We start from the raw sequence: 27001 nt of genomic DNA, 5'->3' as shown, positions 1-27001 counted from the left end.
TAAGATCGTTTGAAACTGTGAGGAGGGGAAGGACCACCCTAGTCTGGAGAGTGATAAGAAAAGTCTACCGCAATCTGGGAACAACTGATTATAACCTGGTGTGTAGGTGTTTCTGTGTGTGTGTGTGTGTGTGTGTGTGTGTGTCTGACACATGCCAGAGGAAACATCCTAGAGGATTGGTCCTTCTGACTGTCAGAGAGCCATTACCGCTGATTGACTCATGCTATGGAGGACACTGGTCCGGCTTTAGAGTTGGAAATCAGAGATCACACACACAATCACACACAGCAGAGAGTAACTCAATTATATGCTGCTGGCCATGACATGCTGCAGCATATACGGCCCAGACACACACACACACACACACACATACATAATACCACTGTGAAACACACTGTTTCCTAACCTTGCTTACCAAAATCCACCCTAATGTATGTTTTATTTCTGATTTGCTGAAAGACAGGGAGGTGCTGACATCACAACATCAACACCCAATTACCATCGCCGCTATCAACAATCATCACACTGTGTTGTCGCGGAAACGACGCCTTGTGCCATCCGACAACCTGCCCCAATTACATCGCCATGGAAACGAGGAAATAACAAACAGGACCCTTCCCCTGGTTGCAGTTCTATCCAATGGGAACCCAGAGTCCTGTGGAGTCCTCTTTCTAGCTTCAGTCAGATCCTGTGTTTATCACCTGCTTCTAAATGTGAGCTCCAAAGTCATACCTTCACGAGTGACCAGTCATATTTACACTTGTCCCAGACATACATACATCTGCCCCTGTCGCTAGTCCTTTCTTTACATATTGTTGGTCATATCTTTACCTGTTGCTGGTCATATTGACACCTGTTGCAAGTCATATGTGTAGGCTCCCTGTTGCTAGTCATCGCAGGCTGTGATGGCAACTAGAGGAGGAAAGGTCCTCTGTTCCGTTTTATTCATAAAGACTGCTTTAACTTCGGCTATAATGTGGATAATCCCACCCACACACTGTCTCTCCTGCTGGTCTGGCTTTATCAGAGCTCATTCAGAACCGTGGCTGAGTCTGAGGCTACAAAGACTCCTAATGATGTCTTGATGGGCATCCCACACCTCACCATGAACGCTGTGTGTGGAAGTGTGTGACAATCAGCTGATCCTGGGGGTGGGGGAGTTGACCATGGGGGGTCTTTCCCACACCCACACAGCCCTCTCTAGAATGTGCTGCAACCTCAGATTCCCCGCCCTGCTATCCCTGGAACGTGTAGGGTCATCTCAGACAATGCCCTGCTGTGAAGAAGGTCACTTCAGTAAAGAGCAGAGCCGTGTAAGTGGTTGGTTCGCTTAGCATAATGAGGGGCGGTGTGGACGAGCTAAAGACTATTGTCAGCCGCTACAGGCCATCCTTCCCCCCCCCCCCTCTCTCTCTTTCACTCTTCATTCCCCTTCTCTCCCCCCTCTCTCTCTGATCTCATTTAATCAATATTCTTCCAGCATCAAAGTGGACAGATTGAGTTAGTTTCTCTGTGTGCCACCCAGTGTTTGAATGTGGACTCTGGGTTCAGACCCTGTGCTGCTCTCTGAGGTGCAGGAGACCAGAGAAACCATTTCCATGCTAATCGCTCATGAATAATGCTAATGACATGCTAATATAGTCAGAGGTGTTCATGGAGACAGTCCTGAGGGCTGACTTGGGTAGAACACACATTTGGACACACCTGTAAGTGGGTCATGTCAACCAGCTGATAGTTGATGGTTGGTGTTAGGGTTTGGCTGGATCACTGTGATAGACAGACATGGGTTAGGTTAAGGGCTTTAGGTAGTTGTTTGTATTATGGTTAGTTGTTTCAGTTAAGCTGGTTATGTTTATTAAGATTAGTCTGGTGGGGATTTGCCTGGCCAAATGTAATGAACAATCTGAACATTCTGAGGCGCAGATGGTTCAAGGCAGCCAAACCTTAATGACAGGGTAGCCTGGTCTCCCTCCAGGGAGACCTCTAGAGAGAGACCCCAGGGACTGCGTAGTGGTATCTCTCTCATCACCTTCTATATATAAACCAGAGGACAATGGCAGCTCACAATGGTGTCTGTTGTTTCCACCACAGAAAGGCTCAGGATATGATCCTGACTGAACAGTTAAAGTGCTGCCATAGACTGACCAACCCTACTGAAGCTGTGTAGAAAGACTGCTATATTCTCATACTGCTTTCACACATGCATCCACAACACATACATCCACCACACACACACACACACACACACACACACACACACACACACACACACACACACACACACACACACACAGAGACACTCACACAGACACTCTCACACGCTTCACTCCTCCCTACCATTTTCTCCTCCCCTACCTCCTCTCTTCCTCCTCTCCTCCCTTCCTCCGCTGTCCTCTCCTCACCACCCTCCCCTTTTTTCCCTCTTCTTCTCCTTCTCCTCAACCCCCTTCTCTCCCCCTCACCTTTTCCCGTCCACTCGTCCTTCCCCTTGCTCCTTCCTCCTCCTCCTCTCCCCCTTTCCCTCCCTCCCTCCCATCTGCTGTTCTCCCAGGGTCCCGCCGGCGTCATGGCTGTGTCTCATTAAGGAGTTATGTGAAACACAAACAAGTGTTCTCTCCCGTCTGTTTATCTGGCGGGCGCAGGGCGCACTGTGCCCGCACTTCAAACACTGTGGGAACAGACGAGCGCCCGCGCTCCAGCTGCCCCGGGTTCCTGTCCACACCCTTCCTGCCACTTCCTGCCCCGCGTGGTCCACCCTGGGGCTATTATTCTCCCATCACAGCCCCCATCCCGACCCCTGTTCTGCCACTACTGCCACCACTTCTCTGGTCCCACTGGCCGCAGAGTCTGTCGTGGGGGTGGGCTGGTGTGGGGCTCTGGGGAGGGGGGGACAGCCTCCTGCTCTGGGGCTCCTGCTGCAGAGCTGTGCAGCTGTGTGCACCAGCGGGGGGAGGACTGATGAAGAGAGGGGTTTCATGAGACTACAGCAGAGAAGGTAATTGGTATTAATTGAATCTAAATGATTCATGAAGAGTACAGCAGATACTGTATATTCACGAGAAGACAAACTGAGCCCCAGTACAGCAGCTACATGCACTAGAAGCTCAGCCACATTCTTGCAGCACAGTCATGGACCAGTGGTTTCTCTGTGGGAATTGAGAAGAGAAGAGTTGTAACAAGGTGTGTGTCTGTGTGAGGGTATGTGGTTTGTGTCAAATGTGTCTATCAGCAACGGATGCACCCCTCCCTGCCATCCATCCATCCATCCATCCAGACGTTGGCCAGGGGGATATTGAGCTGAAGCCTTCCCAGCTGTGTGTCCTGACAGAAGGCTTGTTGGTTTATTCTGCTGGCCCCCTGGAACAATGACCCTCCATTTCCAGGTCCATTCTAAGGCTGGCGCTGATCTGACCAGCTGATTACTGACCAGCCCCACTGCCACAAACAACCCCACCCGTATGAGATCAGCAGTGCTGCCCGGGCATCTCGGAACAAACATATTTATGAATCGTAGCTATTCAACCTGCCATCTATTATCAAGACCTGGCTAGGAACGCACACACACATACACACACAGACAACTAGGCACACATAGACACAGCTAGGCACAGACTCATAGTTAAGCACACAGTCTCCCCCTTTTCTCTTTTTTTTGTATTTCTCTTTGTGTCTTTATCTCTCTCTTTTACTCAACAAACACATACGCACACGCACACACCACTCCTCCATCATACAGAGATGTCCTTCAGGCCAGGCCGTTGATGTCTGCTGGTAAAACAGACTCCTGTTGTCAACCCCTCCCTGTTCTTCTACAGGAGATAAACCTGGCAATGCACACTCACTCACACACATACACACACACACTCCAGTATAGAGATAGAGCTGAAGAGTCTGGAAGATTTCCCAAACACAGTTTTCTTTTATTCTTTCTCTCTCTTTCCCTCCCTCCGCCCCCCCACCCCCTTCTCTTTGTTTCTCGGGGGTGTGAAAGGGTGGAGATGTTCCAGGGTATGATATGAGGGGCATTCTGATGACAGGTATGTTCCAAGCCTGGACCTCTGCAGTCACAGCTGACCCCCCCCTAAACACACACACACCTCCTTAACCTTCCTAAGGGTTCCAGCACGTAGCAGAGTGTGTGAGGAGTGTGTTGTGGACGTGTCAGTGATTTGGAGTCTGCAACCCCCCCTTCCACTGCACTGACCACTTTCTTCTCCCAGTCTGTCACCTCTCAGCTGCCCCCAAACCCTCCCCCCCCACCTCGCTCCTGCCTTTGGCCCAGCACACAGGAGAAGAGAGGGGGGAGAGGAGGACAGGGTGGGATGGTAGGGGAGAAGGGGAGAGGAGGGTGCAGAAAGGTTTAGAGGTTAAGTATGTGCAGTAGTTCATGTATAAGCTGGGAGTAGTGGAGAGGTGTGGCAGTGTGTGTATGTGTGTGTGTGGGGGAGGGGGCAGCACAATGCATGTGTGAGAGACAGGGGAGAGGAGAGAGGGGATAGGGGAGAGGGGAGAGGGGAGAGGGGAGAGGGGAGAGGGGAGAGGGGAGAGGGGAGAGGGGAGAGGGGAGAGGGGAGAGGGGAGAGGGGAGAGGGGAGAGGGGAGAGGGGAGAGGGGAGAGGGGAGAGGGGAGAGGGGAGAGGGGAGGATGGCCAGTCTGGAGACCCTGAATGTCAGACAGTCTGCTGCAGGCTGTCTGCTCTTCTCTGTCTCAGCACCAGCTAGATAGGGCTGGCCTTGGTCACTTCCTGCTAACTCAACTTTGGATTAACTATTGGACATGTGTGTGTGTGTGACCTGGGTTGTGGGACAGCATGCGTCTCGTCTTAGTTCAAGAGATTAGACAACAACAGTTAGTCATCAACCTCAGCACCGAGGAAGAGTTTGCCCTCATGCTTCATAGAGTCAGTCAGGAGGCAGGCAGGAGTTTTACTGGACCAGGTGTTTGAAGGGATTTTGTGAAGTTTGTTTATAAATGAACACTCTATTTTGTTTTGACAATGGACTATGGGGTCTGGGGCAGGGGGCATCAGGGGGACCCCCCAGGACTTCCTCTAACTTGCATCCTGACAGGAAGAGTCAGACCATGTGACAGGAAGTAGTAGTGTTGGAGCACCTGCCTGTAATAACCAGACAGTAGGAGCTTTGTTTCATTCATTTAACAGTAGGGTGAAGAACACTCCCACACAAAGTACACACACACATTTACTTCAGGAAATCAAACACACACACACACACACACACATGATTTGAAAGGACAGACAGGACTCTTGATGGGAGAGATCTACATTTCTCTGATGGTGGAAAGATTTACCCTGCAAAACATGTCAAGAGAGATATACTCTACAGAGCTGGTCAGGAGAGATCTACTCTACAAAACTAGTTGGGAGAGATGTACACTACAGAACTTGCCAGGGGAGATCTATTCTCCAGAGCCACGCAGGCCAGAGAAGTTGGGTTGGAGTGAGAGGTGCAGTGTGCTGGATGGAGAATAGCAGGAAGGGCTGTATTATTCTGGCCTGGGTCGGGAGGACGCCAGCAGGCCGGCTGACATGTTCTCCCTCAGCAGGATATCCGACTGGTGGCCGGCGCTCTGACCCAACGCACCATAATTCACTCCTGAGACGCTGGGCACTTCCTGTTTGAGGACGCTCCTCCTGACCTTCGACCCCAATAAAGACCTGATAGGACTGAGAGAGGGAGGAGGAGGGGGAGGTTGGGGGTAGTGGTCTGGGCTCACAGCAGTATAAAAGCAGAAAGAGAGACCGGGAATGATAGCCTCAGAGAGTAGCAAGGGTTATGATGAGAAGGCTGCTGTTGTTCTAACTCTGTTGTGACACTCACTATGTCAGAGTAGACTTTAGAAGGATTGGGCTGACATATAGTCGTGACACACCGACAGAGGTTTAAACATCAGTGATGAAGGATTAGCAGGTTTGTTGCCATGACAGCAACTCCTCAGGTCCGTTCAGTATGCTTTTCTTTTCATCCTATAGTACGAGGGCATACTCACAGTGGAACCAATGAAAAGACAGCATATTCAGGAAGTGGGGGCCATTGTCACGGCGTCTCTTGTTGTTTACAATGTCTACTGGAGGCAGGCTGATGGTGCCTGCAGCAGTGTGTATGTGTGTGTGTTGTTTTCATTGTGTACTGTGGATGCGGGGCGGGGAAGAACAATAATGCAGTAATGCTGATGTTGGAACTGCTCCACACTGCCTTTCCCAGGCTGCCAGCCTTGGGAACCACTGATACCAGGGAGGGGCTGGGGATGGGGTGGGGCTGAGGCTTGGGGTGAGGCTGGGGCTGGGGCTGGGGCTGGGGCTGGGGCTGGGGCTGGGGCTGGGGCTGGGGCTGGGGCTGGGGCTGGGGCTGGGGCTGGGGCTGGGCTAGTAGGGCTGGGGTAGAAGGTGAGGCTGGGGCTGGGTTAGGGCTGGGGTTGGAGTAGGGGCTGGGGCTTGGGCTTGGGCTTGGGCTTGGGCTTGGGCTTGGGCTTGGGCTTGGGCTTGGGCTTGGGCTTGGGCTTGGGCTTGGGCTTGGGCTTGGACTTGGGCTTGGGCTTGGGCTTGGGCTGATATGCTAACGATGAGAAGAATCCTTCTGTGTGCTTGGGAAATTCAAAGATGAACCTACACACTGTCACATCCACCCAGACTGTCACAAACACATCCACCTAGACTGTCACAAACACATCCACCCAGACTGTCACAAACACATCCACCCAGACTGTCACAAACACATCCACCTAGACTGTCACAAACACATCCACCCAGACTGTCACAAACACATCCACCCAGACTGTCACAAACACATCCACCTAGACTGTCACAAACACATCCACCCAGACTGTCACAAACACATCCACCCAGACTGTCACAAACACATCCACCCAGACTGTCACAAACACATCCACCCAGACTGTCACAAACACATCCACCCAGACTGTCACAAACACATCCACACATGACTGCATCATGCCACATCACGTACCAAGGCTTTAAAAGATGATTTGACAGATATTCGACAGAATGTGTGCCTGTTGAAGTGTGTTTGTGTACATGTGTGTGACGATGCACGTGTGTATGTATTTGTACACGTGTATGTGTGTTTGTCTTGAGGTCTCTGCCCAGAGTCTTTATCAGTGGTGCCAATAGTTTGCCCTCTTCCAAGGCTGAAAGACGGATACAGCACCAGGAAATATTGAACCTTTGACAGACTACTGGACAAGAGGTAGAGAACCTAATAGAACTGGACGAGAGTCAGAAGAGTGTGTTAGAGGATGTGTAGGTGTATTCTGCATTCTTCTTGTGCAGACTTTGTGGATATCTCACAATGGCTTGAGTGTACGCAGAAGCAAGGTGGTATACCAACGCAAAACCAATCCCAACAGACATCGGGGAGCAGTGCACCAAAGATATTCTGACGTTCTGCAAGATGCAAACAGGAAAGTTTTTTGTCGACTTCTTAATCCGTACTTTACGTAACAATCCCTCCTTCTCTGTCGCCATGTTCATCGTTGTGCCAAATTGGAAGAAGTTGTCAACGTATTTACAGTCAGTTTGCACACATTCTGTTTCTGAACGGCCTCCAAGTGGACATAGCTTTTAAACATCCAGACATAAAGTACTCAGTGGAGAATGTGAGCGATACTGTTTGCATGGCGTTCATACATACGTACAAGAATGAAACTGGAGAATATCGGGGCCTTTAGAGTGAGGGGGATCTGGGACAGTGCACAGGGCTGGGGACTATTAGAGGTTGATGACAGGACAATCTACTGGTGTCTACTTCAGGAGGTCATGAACACATGCTGCACACACACACACACACATACAGTAACACACACATACACATTGGCACACACAGGCTGGTCACAGTAGAAGTAGAGAGGATAACACGCATGTGTGGCTTTCTTAGAAATGTTCCCTTATTGCCCCAGCCAAGAGAGAGTGAAGGGGAGAGAAAAGAGAGGGTGGAGAAAGAGAGAGAGAAAGAGAGGGTGTGGGAGAAAGAGGAAGAGAAATGAGGGAGACAGAGAGAGCAAGAAAAAGATGGCAAAATAAACGTGTGAAAGGTCAACCATTGGCATGGTTCTGCAACCCTGCTTTGTATGGAAGAGCTGCTTCTCAGTGTTTATATACAGGCCATACAACAACACTTAGGAGAGGAGAGAAGTGAAGAGAAGAGAAGAAAAGAAAAGAAAAGAAAAGAAAAGAGAAGAGAAGAGGAGAAGAGAAGAGAAGAGAAGAGGAGAGGAAAGGAGAGGAGAGGAGAGGAGAGAAGAGGAGAGGAGAGGAGAGGAGAGGAGAGGAGAGGAGAGGAGAGGAGAGGAGAGAAGAGAAGAGAAGAGAAGAGAAGAGAAGAGAAGAGAAGAGAAGAGAAGAGAAGAGAAGAGAAGAGAAGAGAAGAGAAGAGAAGAGAAGAGAAGAGAAGAGGAGAGGAGAGACGAGGAGAGGAGAGGAGAGGAGAGGAGAGGAGAGGAGAGGAGAGGAGAGGAGAGAAGAGAAGAGAAGAGGAGAGACGAGACGAGACGAGGAGAGGAGAGGAGAGGAGAGAAGAGAAGAGAAGAGAAGAGAAGAGGAGAGGAGAGACGAGGAGAGGAGAGGAGAGGCGAGACGAGAAGAGAAGAGAAGAGAAGAGAAGAGAAGAGAAGAGGAGAGGAGAGGAGAGGAGAGACGAGAAGAGAAGAGAAGAGGAGAGGAAAGGAGAGGAGAGGAGAGGAGAGAAGAGGAAGTAGGGAGAGGGGGAGGAGAGGAGAGCTGGTGGTGCGGCCACCGCTAGCCTCTGTGTGGCAGCAGCCTGCTTGTGTCCCTGGCCTCCTCTCACGATGATTAGGTTTCACCGTGGAGGGGTGAGCTGTGGGAACGAGCCTGCTCTCTGGCTGGCTGCCTGGGGAGGGGGGAGGAGGTCTGGGCTCCACACAATGCCCTGTCTTCACTCTTTAACCCTGCAGCCTGTATAGCTACTGCTGGAGACTCCAACTGGCAACACAGTCTGTGCATGTGTGTGTGTGTGTGCCTGTGTGTGTGTGCCTGATTGTGTATATATGTTCACCCTCAGGGTGGCTTATGGTGCTGGTGCCTCTCTCTCTTGACCACTAATTGCTGTTTGTTTCCAAACAAAAAAACAACTTGGTCTTTGATCGGAAGTTGAGTTTGTTGATTCTGAGTCTGTCCATCATGCGGATGGGAGTAATGCTGTGTTCAGCTCGACTCCAACTACCTCCAAGTCCGGCTGCCTCTAACTTGATGTAGATCTTACAGTCTGTTTGGTCTCAAAGCAATCTCCTCTCTTTATGGTCTAGCTCTGCCCCCACCCCACCATGTTAGGTAAAGTCTAGTGCTGATTTTCTACCACTACTCCCTCTCCTTTAACTCCCTACACCCCCCGTGTGTCTCTCTTCTTTCTCTCTGTCCCTCTCTCCTCCCATCTCTCTCTCATCCTCTCTGTCCACTCCACATTGTCCCATCCCCCTCTCTCTGTCTGTCTCCACCCTCCAGTGCAGGTGTAGCCTCTCCACATTCCCAGGACTGCGGGGTGATGTCAGATCCACAGAGATGCTCTACTGTGGGAGAGACTCTGAGCCCCCCCCCCCCCCCCCCATCTGTTCTGTTATCCACTCAACAACTCACCTTCAAGAAGTTATTTAACAGTTGTGAATGTTTTATTAATCAACAAATTGAGGAGAAACGTCCTTAAACATTGTGTAGCCTACCCTTTTTGTTGTCTTATTGGGAAATTAATAACATGGTCAGGAACGGTTTTTGTTAAGTTAACTATAATGTGATTTAACTAAAACAACCCGATGTTATATCCTGAGTCTTGTTCTAAACGGCCTTTCAGACCAGAGGCTGTACGTCCGTGCCGTGTTATTGTGTCATGGCTCGCGCTCCATGTAAACAGTTTCTCACGCTCCTTGCAGCCGGCGGCTGTTTCTATGCAGTTCTAGAACTGGGAGAGAGATGAATATCTAGGGAGCACACGGACCTGCGCCGTGGCGACAGCACCCTCTCCTCTCAACCACGCCGCTCTCGCATTTTTTTTTCCTGTTGTGGGTGTTCCCGGGACGTGGGCGGGTGCGCTGCTCAGAGTGTGTGATCGAGGCTCCGCCGGTCCGTGGGAACACTGTAGAGAGGGGAGGGCACGGTCACCCCACCAGTCGAGTCTACCTGAACGCACGCACAGCTCCGGAGAGGACACCGCGTGTTCACCATGAAGAGGCCCAGTGAGGATACCACGTCCGACAGTGACATGGATGAAACCATCGATGTCGGCAGTGAGAATAACTACTCGGGGTGAGAAGAGAGAGGCAGGAAAGTTGCAAAGGGTGATGGAAAATAAAGAGTCTCCTAACTATATTGTAGGCTACAACAATATTGAGGACTGGATGTAGGCTAACTATAGGATGTTCAGATTGTAAAGTGGCAGAATAATGATCCAATGGAACTCTAGCAGTCAATGTGAATCAGGCGAATCCTCGGTCAGTGTGTAAAAGTTTATTAGAGTTCTAAAAAGTTCCAACGTTAACCTTTTCTTGTATTGATCAAAGAGCCCCAGAGTCAGGGATGATAAGCTACCAGACCTGGTCCTTATGATCTTCTTCTCCCGCAGGCGCAGTAATGGCTCGTTCATCAGGTGCGGGTCTCCAACCACCACGTCCCAAGTAATGGCCAGGAAAAAAAGAAGAGGGGTAAAGTCTTTTAAACATAGAGTTATTGATGTTTGCGTTAAATAACTTTATTATTAAACAAAATAGCCTATCATTAAAGTTTTGGTAGGCTATAGCCTATTAATAGCTTACAAATTAGGCTTTATTATTATAATTTTTAGCATAATCAGCCTACTTCATAATTTACTCATTATTGGTAGGCCAAGCATCAGTCATTTTTATTTGTATTTTGTTCTTGTTACTTTTATTAATATTGACAAGTAGCCTATGCTTCTACATGCATCCCCAGATTATCGAAAAGAGGCGGAGAGATCGAATAAACAACAGTTTAACAGAATTACGGCGACTGGTTCCAACCGCGTTCGAAAAACAGGTGTGTTGGTATATGTGACCTTCTGGAAGGACTCGTTGTGTTGTTCAGATTCCTACAGAGATTTTTGTCACGTAGGCTATAGGATGGGTTTCATAACGGACACTAGACAGTAGACCTACTGAGAAACGTTTAACTAAACCCGTGTGTTGTTAAAGGGTTCAGCCAAGCTCGAGAAGGCGGAAATACTACAGATGACGGTGGACCACCTGAAGATGCTGCAGGCCACTGGCGGGAAAGGTAAGGACCTGATGAGTTAACGGCAGTATTTGAGGTGAAACTCTGGGGGGGGGGGGGGGGGCAGTTCTCTTTGACGGGATTAAAAGGAGGGGAAATCAAAGATAATGTCGGGATTGAGCTCGTGGGAACGCGCTGGCGGGACAAAAGGGGCACTTGACCCTGGAATTGTGTTTGCTTTCATTAACCCGCGGGAGGGGCAGGGCTGAGTGCTCACAGGCAGTCCTGCTGGGGGCTTGTTTGGGGTTTCAGCAGAGTGTAAAAACGGCAACTCAAGGGAGACAGAACAAACATACAAACATCCAGCAGCTAGTGTGGCCCAAGAGACTGGGGGCCCACAGATGGAGGGGGGTCAGGAGAGAGGCCCAGGGCTTTTTTAAACCTGTCACTCCATATGTTCTATTCCCTGTAATTGTGTGTGTGTCTATAGGCTACTTTGACGCCCACTCCCTGGCCATGGATTTCCTGAGTATTGGGTTCCGGGAGTGTGTGACAGAGGTGGCACGCTACCTGAGCTCCGTGGAGGGTTTGGAAGGCAGTGACCCTCTGCGACTGCGCCTGGTCTCACACCTCTCCTCCTGCGCCTCCCAGAGAGAGGCGTCTGCAGCAATGAGCTCCTCCCTGTCCCACCACCCCCCCCACGCCCTCCACCCACACTGGGCTGCAGCCTTCCCTCCCCTCACCGGGGCTTTCCTCCAGGCCGCCCTGCCCTCCACAGACAGCAACACTGCCCCTTCCAGGCTGCCAGAGGGACCGCACCATCGCAGCTCCTCTTCCTCCTCCTCTGCCCTTCTCACTGCCACTTTCTCATCCCTAACAGACTCCTCCCTCAGAGCGCCCTCTACTGGTAGTGTAGCTCCCTGCGGGCCGGCCCTCTCCACTTCCCTTCTCTCCCTGTCTGCCACAGTCCAAGCTGCTGCTGCAGCCCAGACATTCCCCTTGTCCTTCCCAGGGGGCTTCCCCATCTTCCATCCCAGCATCAGTGCCTCATCCCTGGCCATGGTGGCCGCCAGCCCCCCCCCTTCCTCCAGCTCCCCGAGCACCTCCACCTCCCAGGGGAGCAGCTCAAGCAGGAAGCCCTACAGACCTTGGGGCACAGAGGTGGGGGCCTTCTGACTGGGCTGAGTCACACACCTGGCTGGGACCTTCAGAGCCTCTTATTGGTCTAACAAAGGACCAGCCTCGAGCTTCTGATTGGTATAACAAGAACCTTTGGAGCTTCTGATTGGTGCAGCGACCTAAAAGACTCTGCTGGTGTAGATACTGTCTAAGGATAAAATAGTTTGATCTGATCTAAAGGAGAGACTGGTGGACTGGTTGAGAAGAACAGATGGAGAAACTTTGGGGGGGAAAATGGATAGACTGTAGACTGTGGGAGAGACTGAGAGAGAGATAGACTGAAGGAGAAACTGGTTGAGAGACTTAAGGGGAGACTCTGGGACGTTGGAGCTCCCACTCTCTCTGCTCTCAGCATCTGACCAGCCCTGCTACAGTATCTTAATGACCAGCTGGCTGTGAGCGTAACAGTAGGTCTCTCTTCTCAGAGACACCACACCAGGTCTATCTCACCACTCTGAGATTCATAATCCAATTTGATCTTTATTGAGGCACTGAATAACACAGATTGTTTGTTTTTTTAGTTTGTTTTGTTTGTCTTTAAACCATGTTAACCTGCACACAGCTGACGTACTAATAATTGATCATCAATCAATCAGCCGATCAAACATTTTAAGAAAGGTCCAGATATATTTTACTGAGATAATCAAGCATTTAATGTGTTTTTCCAATCCACAAACTACTAACTCGCGTTTGTAAATATGTTTTTGAAGGTGCACCTCACCCTACAGACTGAAACCCCCCGTGTTTTGATAGCTACAGTCCATGTTACTGGTGTGGCTTTTGGCTTTTATTTTGTTCAGAGATGTAACCATTTTCTATGCAAAAAACCCAAACTGCTACACAGATGTCACTGATTAAAACTGTTTTTGAATATCTGTCCCATACAGAATGTATTCTCTTTCTCTGTCTGACCACAATGGGCCCACTGTGTGCCAGTGCTAAGATGTTTTATTAAAAAGGACTGCCTTTTTCACAGGGCACAAATGGAAAACCACAAAGTAGTCTAAGCTAAATGTTCAATCTGTTCTCATGGAGAGAAATAGACCTCTCTACTATGATGTATTGTTCATAAGATGTATAAAAGAAATATATCCTACCCACATTGTAATTATAATTGCACAATTCCTCATCAATCTGTCAAACACAAATGTTTACCAAAACAACATCCCTTCAATTTCACTATACACACAAATGTTAACGAAAACAAAATCCCTTCAATTTCACTATCACCTTGAAATGGAGAAAACATGTTTTGTAAAAGTTGTATTTTCAGATGGTGGTGTGAAAACTGGCATTCCATGGTTGTGGCACGTCAATTTACACAGTGACTCTGTAAGGAGTTTGTTCACATTTGTTTCCGTTGTTCTTTCCCTTTTCGAAATAATAGTTTCAACACCATTGTCATCAGTATGACCGCCCCTGACTAACTGCTGTTTTGAACAGCATATAAAAGCAAAACAACCCGGTCACACCTCCTCAAGACGGGGCTCTTTACGCGGCTAATCCATGTCCTTTATCCCAGTTCTGGTAGAGAGATTTACATCGGTAAATCACTGTCAAACCATTAAATTCTTAAGAGAAGAAAGTATCTGAATTTCCAAGTGAATGGGGATTAGGACAAACAGCGACTGCTGGCTCGGCGACAAGCATGGGAACGGCCACCGACCATAAATCCAGGAGTTATCTGCTCCTACCGAGGCCCGTTCTCACGCCACACCAGCCGCTTTGAAGTGACCGTCATAAATCTGGCGTGCGCATGACCCGGAGAACCATCATTAGGGCCCAACTGTCAGGCGGCGGGAGGGTCCACGGGCTAATGGCTATTCGTTTATTCGCACCGTGTAGGATGATTTATTAAATATACGGATAGGAATTTGATGTTTTCAATTCAACATTCCATCATGGCAATGCCATTACCTAGGCTACTTTGTTACTGTAAAAACAGCCAGAACAGTCTTATTACGCTCTGTAGAATTTGTTCATATCACAACAACTTTCATTCGCTTTGAATGATTCTAGATTAGGCCTATAGGCCACTCTAAAACAATAGCCAAAATTATTGAAGGTGTTGCTGGATCTCTGAAATAAGACATTTTAATTGTAAGGGGTTTTGCTACAGATTCTGACAGTAGGCTATGTCCAATGACTAGATCCCTCCAGCACTCCTATTATAAAAACAAAACAATATAATTGCATGAATAGAAATGTAACTTTTAAAATACATAAACATCAGTCGGCTGCCAACATAGACACCTGTAGCTTAGGCCTACATCTGATCCTAAGGTAATTTGATATTGTTTCACAGTGCAAAAACACGAGTGGTTGTTTACTCCACCAAAGCTATAGACTTAACTCATTACCATGACACTCATCGAACCCTGCTTCAAAGTTGCAGTCGCATTCATAACCTTGAACTGCTGCGTTTTAGAGGAATCAGCGCCACCTATGGCGCCACCTTGTGTTTGAAGTTAGCATGGCAGCTGTTAGTTCAGTTGATGCTCGTCGCATAGCAGTGACGAAAAGGTGACCTGTCAGACAACGAAAACACGGAAGTGTGTGGAAACCGTAGCAGACAAAAAACAATTGACATGTGTCGAAAAACTTCGTAGCCTATTAGCATTTTACACAATGCATACCCTTTCCTACATTTCAGACTATTATTTTGGGATTGTCGTAGTTTTTGGCTTTAGTGTGCAAAGCTGCAACTTTCAGCCGGAAAACTGTTAGTCGAACTTCGAGGAGACCTACCGCTATCCAATATTGATCTACTGAAGTTCTGTGTGACAGTGTACTCCCAGCTGTCTAGCACAGGGGTGAGAACAATATGAAAACGTTCCGTTCCCCTGCCCGACATGGTTACGCAGTGGAGATCTCACCGTTCCTGCCCACACGCTTGGCCTGTGCAACGTCCCAACACTACGGAATAGCAGGTGGCTAACGTATCTTCGAGCTTAATTGGGGGCCTTGTGATACGACCCATGGTGACCCAACATAGATGAGAGTGTAGTCCTACTCATGTAGTGTGCATGTGTGTGTTCATGCAGGTGGGGGGACACTGCTGGTGTTGGAGCAGTCGGACACAGCCATCGGTCTGGTCAGAAGGTAATGAACCGTTATTGATGTTATTGCTCCAACGACATCAGCTCAGACGAGTACAGCTAGTGTACTACTAGACCAAGAAGACCTCCTTGTTACATAACCCAGACTTCAGACAGAGCTTGGTTTAACACTGGAAGAGAAGCAGGGAAGAACAGGGAGCAGTGGAATGAAGGATGCCAGGCACAGCGGGAGTTAACAAGCCCTTCTCACTCTCTCAAAACCCTCTGTCATTTTGTATCTCTCTGTCACCCTTCTCCCCAAGTTTGGAGTGGACGGATGGTCTGTTTGACGTGTCATGGAGTGAGAGAAACGAACATGTTCTGGTGACCGGGGGAGGAGATGGCTCCCTGCAGCTGTGGGACTTAGGCAATCAAGCTGGACTTCTGCAGGTTCTGAAGGAACACACTCAAGAGGTAGTCAGGCAGGCAGCCAAGCACACACACACACACACACCACCTAGCCCACCTCTAACATGTTTTAACCTGTGTTCCCCTAGGTGTATTCTGTCGACTGGAGCCAGACCCGAGATGAGAACTTGGTTGTTTCTGGGTCCTGGGACCGCACTGCTAAGGTGGTGAGTAAAATAATAGTCTGTCTGTCTCTCTTTCTGTCTGTATGTCTCTATTTCTGTCTGTATGCCTGTCTGTGTGTCACTCTGTCTGCCTGATTGTGTCTGTCCTTCTGATCTGTATTCTTTTCTGACAGTGGGACCCAAGCCGCAGCCAATCCCTGTGTACTTTCCAGGGTCACGAGGGGGTCATCTACAGCACCATCTGGTCCCCCCACATCCCAGCATGCTTTGCTTCAGCCTCAGGTGAGCTTGTGTCGGAGACCCTGATGTACCTCCCTCCGCCACATGGTGGCATTGCAGCCTCTGCAGGCCCCCTCTGCTGGAGCAGGAGGCTTGTCTAATCAGACCAACTAGCTGCCAACCTGCCTCTTTGTTTAGCTGCTGCCTAAGCAGGTTAGTGCGTGGAAACTCTCTGCTGCCTCTGTGTCTGAAAGAATACGTGGGGGCAGGAGGAGAGGCGGAGGGGAGAGGGAGGAGGAGGAGAGGTTAAGCAATTCAACTCTTTTATCAGTCTTCCTTATCGCACAGGAAGTCTGTTTGATGAGTTTATAGATCAGTATGATTAGTTTAGCCTGAGTGGACAATCAACATAGATACTCACCTGCACCATCTTCTATCTCACACACACATGCACACGCACACACACTCACTCTCAAACTGATACACTCCATCTTAACAGGTGGTCATTAAGCAGAGCAGGTCCATTATCCCCGGCAGTAGAGATCCTATCAGTCTGTCCTGCTCCACAGTTTGCCTGCAGCCCTCTGACACAGTTCACCCTTCCTCGCTCCAAACCCAGTACCTGCACCAGTAACATTAGGAACCTAGTACCAGCTTCAGCCTGAACCTCAGTACCACAGAATATCACTGTTATCTTACAAAAATCTGCTGGAACAGTCATGGGACCAGAATGCACTGTCTCACACACACACACACACACACACACACACAGAGCATATGATCACACTTCCATGCTGCTGAACCTGTTGCCTGGAGCCAGGGGGGATGCTGCTGATGTCACGATACCACAGAATTATACACTCAGATACACACACATACACACACACACACAGATGGACACACACACACTCACAAGCAAATGGCCCCATCGTGTCTGCTTCTGTACACCGGGGGTGGTGGGTCAGGGGTGACCTGTTTCTCAACTGTGGTCTGAAACTTCAGCCGAGGGATGAGCAGGGAGGGACCATGCACACAGACGACGCCAGAGCAGCTGTGTAGAAACAGGAGAGCATCTTCAGCAGGGACAGCAACAGACCCTCAGGGAGTACGCCTGCTGCCCTCTGCTCAGCAGTGGATGCTGTCAGAGACCTGCTCGAGTATTAAGTAAGATTGTACTCTAGAAGGGTTATGTATGTATGTGTGTGTGTCATGGGTGCAGCTTGGGCCTGAATGCTCGGCAGAGGGTGAGTGTTGGAATGTTGCTTCCCGGAAGTGGCATGGCAGAGACTCTTCAGGGTGAGGGGTGTCTTTGAAGAACTGACAGAGAAGTGGTGTGTGTGTGAGAGGTTGGATCTGTGAGGAGGGGTGTTGTTCAGCTCTTGATTAAGCCTTCTTATCGGGGTCTCCCACAACCTCACCCGCCGACTCTACTCCCATACCCATTTCACCCTCACCCTTTCTCAAAGATGAGTAGCAGAGACAACCCCCACCCCCTCACCAGGATTGTGTGTGTGTGTGTGTGTGTGAATATCTTCGTCTTAGATCCAACCAATTAACCATATCACGGGCGCCCATGGCAGCTAAACCAATCAGGGCTCAGCTCCGCCCCAGCATCTAGGTCACACACTCAGTATTGGCACATACATACACACACATACATACACACACACACACACTTACAGTACACACAACACACAGGCAAAGACTCACAATCTCTCTGTACAAACTTTAGAGCAGTTTCATTCCTCCCTCCTCTTCCCCAGACCCCACCCCCTCTCCACCCTCCATCCTCTCCCTCCACCCTCCATCATCATATGTCTCTACCTACTCCTCCCCTATCCTACTCCCCCCATCCCCCCCATGGTAATTTGCTTTCATAATTGCCAGAGGGTTTTCTCCTCAGCCTGAGTCCTTTCTGAAGCATAATGGAATTAGAACACTGTCGAGGGAAGGAGAGATGAAGGATGGAGAGATGGAAGCAAGGAAGGGAAGAGGGATTGAGAAATGGATGGATGTATGGAGGGATAAGGGATTGAGGGAAGGAGGGATGAATGATGTGGAGATGGAGAAATGGAAGGATGAATGGAGAAATGGACAGAAGGAGGGATGAAGTATGGAGAGAGTGATGGAAGGAGGGTTAAACTATGTGGAGTTGTAGGGATGAAGATTGGAGATATGAAAGGAGGGACAAAGGAAGGAGGTCCAGAGGATGGGAGACCAGGTGGACACTATCCTGTTTATGATAAGAATGGGGGGGGAAATGATTGTTCAACTAAAGCTCCATCACAGCAGTTAGTCAGAAACACAGGCCCTCTCACAAACCATGACAGATGTACATGCATCCTGCATAGCTGCCTGAGGAGATTCCACCCTTCATCTCCACTATATGGAACATGATGTACATGAGTAGGTTTCACACTCTCCCATATACACTTGGCTGCTTGGAAAAATACTGCTTTACACTTTCACACACACTGTCCTTAGTACGGTGTTTTAGCTTGGCAGAGAGAGAAAGTGTGTGTGTGTGTGTGTTACGCTGATGTTGCAGGTTTCCATTGACATGTGTAGTAGACCCTGAACGTTGGCTGAGGTCATTCTCCACTGCAGAGGAAAGGGAACAGTTACAACACACACGCACGAATACCCACACACACACATCAAAAAAAGGATTTGGAGGGATACCATGCAGTTGGAGAAGAGAGAGAGAGAGAGAGAAGGATGGAAGAGAGTAAGATGGAGAAGGAGAGAGCGTGATAGAGAGCGGAGGGGAGGAGGAGGAGAGTGGGGGAGTATCCTATAGCAAACCTGGGGTAGCTCTGGCTGACGTGGTGGGATTGTCGCAGTCACATGGCTGGCCTTCTCTGTTGCGAGAGCCCACTCCCTCTCTCTCCCCCCTTTCTCTCTCCCTCTTTTCCCCCGTCTCCCCCCCTCTCCTTCTCACACACGCATTCACATGCATACACACATACTGCGCCCTCTTCCAGTCTCTGCTGTTCCAGGAATCCACCCACACACATGCTTTCCCTCTCCTTTCAAACACACACACACAATACTGAGGAGGAGGAAGAGGTTAAGTGGCCCCTGAAATGAGCGTCATGCTCCAGGGCCCCTGTGTTAGATGGAGCCAGACAGCATTGAGGTGGATACACACACGTACACACACACACACACGTGTACACACACACAGGCAGTTGGAGAGCATGGAGAGGTCTGGCTAAGTGAAGAGCTGTGATGTGTGACTAGGACACTGCAGGAGTTCAAACCCAGCCTCCCAGACCTGCTCCTCTCTCTGCTCATCTCATTGCTCCTCTCTCCATGGCTCCTGTTCTCTATGTCTCTCCTCCACCTCTCCTGATCCTCTCTCAATCTCTGGTTCAGGATCTCCAGAGCTGTCTATGAGGGAACAGGGAGACACACACTTGAAGTAGGTCCTGTATCATCCCTGTCACCCTGTGACCATGTCTGCAGGTGACGGCACCCTGAGGGTTTGGGACGTGAAATCCGGCTCATGCCGATTGGCCATATCTGCCCACAATGCTGAGATCCTGAGCTGTGATTGGTGCAAATATGACCAGGTACCACCCCTATGCTGTTCCTCCCTGCGTCATACAGATTTAAGATCTAAGTTCCTTGAGTCTTGAGTGTGTTACGGTCTGTGTTAACCCTGTGTGCGTGTGTGGATCTGTGTGTGTGTTTGTGTGTATATACATGTGTGTTTTCCAGAATGTGCTGGTGACCGGAGCGGTGGACTGTTCTCTGTGTGTGTGGGACCTTCGGAACGTTAGGAAACCCCTGTCTCAGCTACTGGGACACTCCTATGCTGTACGCAGAGTCAAGGTACACACACACACACACACACACACATGTACTGATACTCTCAGTTTGTGAGCTTTAAGAATCTGTTGGAGACGAGTCAGGAAACAGCCCATTCTACAGTGCACACACACACACAGGAGCTCTCACTGATAGCCGGTGCTAACTGGGTATCTGCACTTGACATGATCAAAGAGCAGAGCTAAATGGAGTTAACAAGTCAGACATCTGTGGTCTGGCTCTACTCACAAGCGGTGTGGGTGTGTGTGTGTGTGTGTGGGTGTCTGCCCGTGTGTGTGTGTGTGTTTGGTGACAGCTATAGATTTTCTCTCACAGATGTGTTTAATGGAGTTTGAGGGAACGCCGGCCAGCTGTGCGCTCGGCTAAACTGGCCCCAATTACTCAGATTAAACAGAACTGACTTCATTCCACACACACAGACATACACCGCACTGCACAATGGGTGTCTGGTGTCACATGATACTGGATGAACTCTGGAAAAACACACAAATCCCCAAAATACACACACAGCAAGGAGCAACGGCCAGTGTGCTGACCTCTCTCTCAGGCAGTGGCAGCTGATCCCAGAGCAGCGTTTCAGCAGGCAGTACTAATCGATCCAGCAGGGCTTTCAGACACCTCATTCTGAACTTGTCACTATCTGGACAAACCTGCCAACCGGTATGGATTTACCAAGCTGAAAGAGCGAATGAGAGGAGGAGGGTGAGATAGTAGAAGAGTAAGGAGACAAAAAGAGACAGTAAAACAGACTTGGATAAAGAAGGGGGAAAGATAGGGAGATTCAGTGGTGGAAGAAACAGGTAGAGCAACCAGGAGAGATGGGCACAAAGAGGGAGAAAGAAAAAGATCATGAGAAAGGATGAGAAAGAAGGAGGGAGATAACGAAAGAGAGAGGAGCTATTAGCAGTACTTGGCAGAGGCTGACCGGTTAATGCAGAGTGAGATGAGAGCAGCAATTTATTAAGCTAAATCAAAGGCCCCACAGGTCCAACAGATTGAGTTTATTAGCTGGCGTTCCCTGCCTCATCGTATCTCCTGCCTCCTTGTATCTCTCTCTGTCTCCGCTGTCTCCTGTGCCCTCTGTTCTGTTAATGGGGCAAACTCCTAGGCATGGTAATCACCCAGCCCTGCTCCCCACTCAGCTGAACTGCATCAGGTGTTCTGAACAGCAGCACAACACGCAGATATCATCCACTCACAGTGAAATCACAGTGTTTGCTCTCTCTCCCCTATGTCCCTAAACTCTCTCTCTTTTTTGAATCCCTTCCTCATTCTCTCTCTTTCTCTCTCTTTCTCCAGTTTTCACCGTACAGTCCGACAAAGCTGGCTTCCTGTTCCTATGACTTCACTGTCAGGTGAGCCTAACAGCTGTGGGACCATGGTGATGATGACATGCAGCATCCTGCAGGCTGTGGCTGGTGATGTAGGCGTGCTGAGGGGGGAGGGGCTTCAGCAGCAGGCACAGCCAGGCAGCAGGAGCTCCAACACGGAGATGTTCCGGCGATAGGGAAGCCGGGAGACGGCTTGGAGCTCCAGGGTCATAAAACCTGTAATTTAAGGCTAGATTGCATCCGCTTTATGAGTGTCTTCATCTGGGCTGGGATATAGACATTAACTTTCCATGGAGATCATCGTCTAGGTTCCAGAATAATATTACAGGCGGATGGAGGGGGTGATGCATGGAGGGAGGGAGTTTGGAATTAAGGAGGGAGGAAGGAAAGAGGGAGAGAGGAATGAAGGAAGGAAGGAAGGAAGGAAGGAAGGAAGGAAGGAAGGAAGGAAGGAAGGAAGGAAGGAAGGAAGGAAGGAAGGAAGGAAGGAAGGAGGGTGGGTGGGTGGGTGGGTGGGTGGGTGGGTGGTTGGGTGGGTGGGAGAGAGAGAGAGAGAGAGAGAGGGATAGAGCGACAGAGGGAAGGCAGGAGAGAGGTTGGGTGGGAGAGGGAGAAAGAGAGAGAGATGGATAGAGCGACAGAGGGAAGGTGGGAGAGAGGGTGGGCGGTGTAGCTGTTGAGTTCTGGCTCAGTGCCATGTTATGTTTTATTGATCTGAGTCGTGAGTGGTTGAGTTACTCCAAGCAGATTACTGTGCTGTATTTCATTAGAGCTGCCTCTCTTCCACTCTCTCTCTCTCTCTCTCTCTCTCTCTCTCTCTCTCTCTCTCTCTCTCTCTCTCTCTCTCTCTCTCTCTCTCTCTCTCTCTCTCTCTCTCTCTCTCTCTCTCTCTCTCTCTCTCTCTCTCTCTCTCTCTCTCTCTCTCTCTCTCTCTCTCTCTCTCTCTCTCTCTCTCTCTCTCTCTCTCTCTCTCTCTCTCTCTCTCTCTCTCTCTCTCTCTCTCTCTCTCTCTCTCTCTCTCTCTCTCTCTCTCTCTCTCTCTCTCTCTCTCTCTCTCTCTCTCTCTCTCTCTCTCTCTCTCTCTCTCTCTCTCTCTCTCTCTCTCTCTCTCTCTCTCTCTCTCTCTCTCTCTCTCTCTCTCTCTCTCTCTCTCTCTCTCTCTCTCTCTCTCTCTCTCTCTCTCTCTCTCTCTCTCTCTCTCTCTCTCTCTCTCTCTCTCTCTCTCTCTCTCTCTCTCTCTCTCTCTCTCTCTCTCTCTCTCTCTCTCTCTCTCACACACACACACACACACACACACACACACACACACATGCATACCGTGCACAAAGACAAAACCCACCTACTTGCGTGAAAAAAGTGGTCACCTGTGTAAATCTCAGTTCTTCTATGGGAGCACAGACGAGGTTGCATGTGATCACAGCATGTTTGTCTCCATCCCTCCAGTCACCTTTCCCTTTGTCTACTGGTCAGTTTTGTGTGTGTGCTTATGTGTGTGTTTATGTGTGTGTGCATACATCCTTTTTGTTGTATTCCTCTGTATGTCATCTTTGGTTGTGGAAAGGTGGTACATCAATAAGAGCTTTATTATTATTAAAAAACAATAGAGCTAAACCATGCTTGTGGGATTTACTAGGGATTGAAATGACGTGGACCAACTGGTACAGTGTTAACTACTGGAGCCCTACTGCAGTTCTAAAGTCGAGCTCTATTTTAGTACTGGTGCTGCTCTGCAGTTGCAGTGTTCTTCATCAGCACAGTTGAAATCCCCACTCGCAGATTGTTTGAAGTGCAGTTGAGCGAGCAGCAGTGTCTAATGGTGCTGGAGTCTGGGGAACTATTTAAGGAGGAGTGATGTCATTCCATTTGCAGAGTGGGTGAATGAGTGTAGTGGTGGTGAAATGACTTCTGTGGTGTTAGGCACGGTTAGACCGGGCTGGGGTGGGTTTAACCAGGCTGGGCTGGATAGGGTTAGACTAGGATTGTTTAGGCTAGGCTCTGTTAGACTGCTGTAAGCAGGGTTAGTCAAGGTTAGGTTGTTATGGGCAGCATTTGACTGGGCTAGACAAGGCTAGGAGGGAATGGGGGGGGGCAGAGAGCTGTGTCAGGACTTTGGCCCCCATTCGGCTGTCACTCGAGTTGAGAAACGACAACGTTCAATTAGCTTGATTGTCTTGACCTGGACTCCAGTCTCTCTCTCTCTCTCTCTCTCTCTTTCTCTATTCACTCTCTGCTCTACCATACGTATAAGCTGCTATGTTCAAACCCATTGCCTCTGATAAGGCTGTGTCAGAGTTTATGTTGATAAGAGCTCTGTCTGATTGGCCAGTATTGGTGCATGTGTTGACAGGTTATGGGACCACTCCAGACCCAACCCCCTTCTGGAGACCCTGGAGCATCACTCAGAATTTGTCTGTGGCTTGGACTTCAATTTGCACATCCCTGACCAGGTAACACACACACACATATAGTATATGGTCACACACACACTCCTCTGTGCAGTCCATGTCCTTCCATCACTGTGCCTGCAGTCCTGTTACCTGGGCAGGAACTCCTCAGAGAGGACCGAGCTATAGGACTCGGGGGGGGGGGGGAGAGAGCGAGAGAGCGAGCGAGAAGAACAAGTGTGTGTTTGCACTTGAGTGTGTTTAGCAGGAATTGGATATGTCACTCTGGCGTTCCCCTCCCTCCGGATAGACACACGTGCATGTACACACGGCCTCATTCATGAGGGGATTTATCTGTGGTTGGGGTTAAGCTGTGGTAGTGATGCATGTTTACACATGGCCTGTCCTGTTCATGGGGGCTCAGCCTGATTGGCTTGTATCATGTCTGTTGTGTGTGTGGTCATATCCAAGATGAAATGGCAGTATCAGTCCCTCTAATTGGCAGCTTTTAATTTCCTGGTCAAACCTTGTCACACAGTGTTCCAGACATTGGACTTCTGTCTCACTGCTTTAACACTCATACACAAGAACCACACTCTCTCTCTCCCACACACACATAGAACCATAGGCCCGCTCTCTTACACTCTTTCTCTCATTCACTGTCTCTCACTCTCTGTCTCACACACACACACACACACAGTGTTCCCTGGAGAGTACAGAGCACTGACACAGCCACTCAGCATGATGGAAGAACAACAGGAGCAAAGAGCTGTCCATCACACACACAGACCTTTAAGCACCCTAGACAGGCTAATTGCTGTTTACAACTAGCTACCAGTGTGCTAGTCATCTATCCCTCATCACTATATGGTGACTAAGTTAGGGGTAGTAACTGTGTACACCATGTCTGCTCTACTCTTCTATTCTCTACTTCATCCTTCTGTGATCTACTCTTCTATTCTCTACTTCATCCTTCTGTGATCTACTCTTCTATTCTCTGCTCTTCTATTCTTTACTTTACTATTCTCTGCTCTTTTATTCTTTACTTTACTATGCTCTGCTCTACTCTGGCCTCTTGCTCTAGCCCCATACTCCTGTCTTTCTCCCCCCTCCCATTTCCTCCCTCCCCCTCTCTCTATACCTGATGGATCACCTGTCCAGGTAGTGCAGTGGTCTGAGCAGCTGACCCCCCCCCCTCTCACACACACACACCCATAGTCCACATCCCCCTCTCAGCAGGAAGCCTCGTCGCTCGTCTTAAAGACCTCACCCCCTCCCTTAAGCAGTCCTGTAATTACAGCCTGTCTGCCTGTGTGGCTGCCTGGCAGTAGGTCATTTATCACCTGGGTAGGGTGACGGTTGGACTAGGTGGTACCTACCATGGAGGAGGGAGGGGAGGGGCCATTAGTGTCTAGATGGTACCTACCCTCCTCTCCTCCTCCTCTCCTCACTCTGCTGCAGTGTTGCCCTGTGTTTCCTCTCTGTTTGCATTAAAGTAATTAATGGAGGGTATTTCTTCCCTCAATGGATGAGTCATTGGCTAGCTACTTGGCAACCGTGTCAGTCTTCACTCTGGTATAATGAACTCACGCACACACACACACACATATACACACTCTCTCACACAGATATATACACAGAGTAGAGAAGTTGGGAGAGGAGAAGTTAATGTTGGGTTAAACTAAAAGGAACATGTTACACAAACAGCTTTTGTCTGTGAGTGTGTGTGTGTCTGTGTTCTAGAGTGGTAGATGAAAGCGTGTGGCCAGAGTCAGTCCGTGATCTTGGTTAGAAAGCTTTAGGTGATCACAAAACCCCTTTGTGTTCTCCAGTATAGTCTGCCTGGAAAAGCCCATTTCCACTGTCTTTGAAGGTGCTTCAAAAGCAGGATTAAATTGCAGGGTGATTGTTTGTTTTAACTAGCAGACTCTGTACCATGTTGAACACAATAAGAACAACACTATGATTAATCATAATTCAACCTCTATGGCAACTGTTATTGCATCCCTTAAAGGGCTACTTAAGAAAGGGAAAGCTTGTGTGTTTGTGTGTGTGTTTACATGTGAGTTCAAGCCTGTTTTTGTGTATTCTGAGTGTCAGCGGGCAGGCGTGTGTGGGAGTGTATCTGTGTGTGGAAAACCTTTTGGAACCTGAGAGACGTGAGGGAGTGTGTGTGATGGTGTGTGTGTGGTAACTGAAGTGTGGTGTGTTCTCAGGTGGTGGACTGTTCCTGGGATGAGACTGTGAAGGTCTACACACCCCCCTGTCTGGCCATGCCCCCTCCCCCCAGCCCTCCATAGAGGTCACCTGATCACAGGGCTGGGCCCAGGACTGTTGGCACGACGATGAAGCTCCATCACCGCAGTGACTGCAATAGTGGTGTTGCCAGAACTTGACAATGGTTGTCATAGCGAAGCTATTAGAAGATTGCTGGGGTATCCCCCCACCCCCCACACACACTCTGTCTCTCTCTCTCTCTCTTTCACGCACACACATATACCTCCTGTTGTAGAGGGAGCAATATTGATGATGATGAGGGGGATTCCTCCCCACTTGCCTTACTGAAAGAAGCTGTGTGTGTGTGTGTGTGTCCATGCCTGTATGTGCATGCATTTCTGTGTGTGCGTGCATGTGTGTGTGTACTGTGCCTTTTTCTGAGTGCAACCAATATTATGTACTTAAGTTCTGTATGAAAATGTATTGTCTGGTGATTGGAAAAAGGTTCTGCCCTCCTAGAGACCTTAGCCAATCACATGTCTCCCTCCGCTTTAACGCGGGTGAATTAGTTTTGCAAACAGGCGCCTGCTAACTGTCATGAACCTAACGAACAGTCCTCAGGGGACTACTTTTTCTCCGTTAATATTCGTAACATAACGGGTTTTCTATCCGCCTCCCCGTGCAGCCCCGCTCTCCTTCCATCTCTTTGAGGGTTTTATTTGAGGCAGAGTGGCAGGAGATGACAGGGCCTGAAGAAGGCCACAATTTACTGTGACTTCGGCTGGAATGAGTCATCAGTAATTAACTGATGTGTTTGGAGAGAATGGATTTGCTGTCTTCCTTTGTACTCAGTCAGAAAAGTGCATTCATTTAATTTATATTAGACCTGGTTATTATTGTTTTAATCATGTTCTGATTTGAGCTCTTAAGCGCAAACAGATACTGAGCTAAATAAACTACATGGATATGTACACGGTAACAGGATTTTGTATA

At 49.1% G+C, this 27001-nt stretch overlaps 2 protein-coding genes across 4 annotated transcripts; both read left to right on the top strand.

The window, feature by feature from the left end:
- The first annotated feature begins 446 nt into the window (after positions 1–446).
- hey2 (hes-related family bHLH transcription factor with YRPW motif 2) lies at positions 447–13390 on the top strand. 3 transcript variants are annotated; one of them, XM_084700830.1, is made up of 6 exons: positions 447–713; positions 10087–10292; positions 10609–10687; positions 10956–11039; positions 11195–11276; positions 11704–13390. In XM_084700830.1, the coding sequence occupies exons 2-6, from the start codon at positions 10210–10212 to the stop codon at positions 12387–12389; spliced, it is 1014 nt and encodes a 337-aa protein (XP_084556956.1). In that variant the 5' UTR covers positions 447–713; positions 10087–10209; the 3' UTR covers positions 12390–13390. The 3 variants fall into 3 exon arrangements, with proteins under 3 accessions (XP_084556956.1, XP_084556958.1, XP_084556957.1); XM_084700832.1 differs by having other exon boundaries at positions 10087–10324; XM_084700831.1 differs by lacking the exon at positions 447–713 and having other exon boundaries at positions 9791–10292.
- A 1037-nt stretch (positions 13391–14427) lies between these two features.
- On the top strand, positions 14428–26987 carry pex7 (peroxisomal biogenesis factor 7). Its single transcript, XM_084700373.1, has 10 exons — positions 14428–15322; positions 15437–15494; positions 15754–15904; positions 15988–16065; positions 16197–16305; positions 19711–19817; positions 19966–20079; positions 21376–21431; positions 23755–23854; positions 26008–26987. Exons 1-10 carry the CDS (start codon positions 15217–15219, stop codon positions 26089–26091), a joined length of 963 nt encoding a protein of 320 aa, XP_084556499.1. The 5' UTR covers positions 14428–15216; the 3' UTR covers positions 26092–26987.
- Positions 26988–27001: the final 14 nt, after the last annotated feature.

The sequence above is a fragment of the Hypomesus nipponensis genome, chromosome 6 (assembly GCF_054491055.1).
Source record: "Hypomesus nipponensis isolate SF chromosome 6, ASM5449105v1, whole genome shotgun sequence".
Taxonomy (NCBI): domain Eukaryota; kingdom Metazoa; phylum Chordata; class Actinopteri; order Osmeriformes; family Osmeridae; genus Hypomesus; species Hypomesus nipponensis.
The sequence above is the reverse complement of the archived record's forward strand: the minus strand, read 5'-3'. Positions and strand labels throughout refer to the sequence as shown.

Excerpts from the sequence above, each read along its gene's own strand:
- hey2 (XM_084700830.1), top strand. The coding sequence starts at position 10,210 with ATGAAGAGGCCCAGTGAGGATACCACGTCCGACAGTGACATGGATGAA. Across the intron at positions 10,293-10,608 it reads AGTGAGAATAACTACTCGGG|GCGCAGTAATGGCTCGTTCA; the intron begins GTGAGAAGAGAG and ends CTTCTCCCGCAG. Across the intron at positions 10,688-10,955 it reads CCAGGAAAAAAAGAAGAGGG|ATTATCGAAAAGAGGCGGAG; the intron begins GTAAAGTCTTTT and ends ATGCATCCCCAG.
- pex7 (XM_084700373.1), top strand. The coding sequence starts at position 15,217 with ATGAAAACGTTCCGTTCCCCTGCCCGACATGGTTACGCAGTGGAGATC. Across the intron at positions 15,495-15,753 it reads GCCATCGGTCTGGTCAGAAG|TTTGGAGTGGACGGATGGTC; the intron begins GTAATGAACCGT and ends CTTCTCCCCAAG. Across the intron at positions 21,432-23,754 it reads TCCTATGACTTCACTGTCAG|GTTATGGGACCACTCCAGAC; the intron begins GTGAGCCTAACA and ends ATGTGTTGACAG.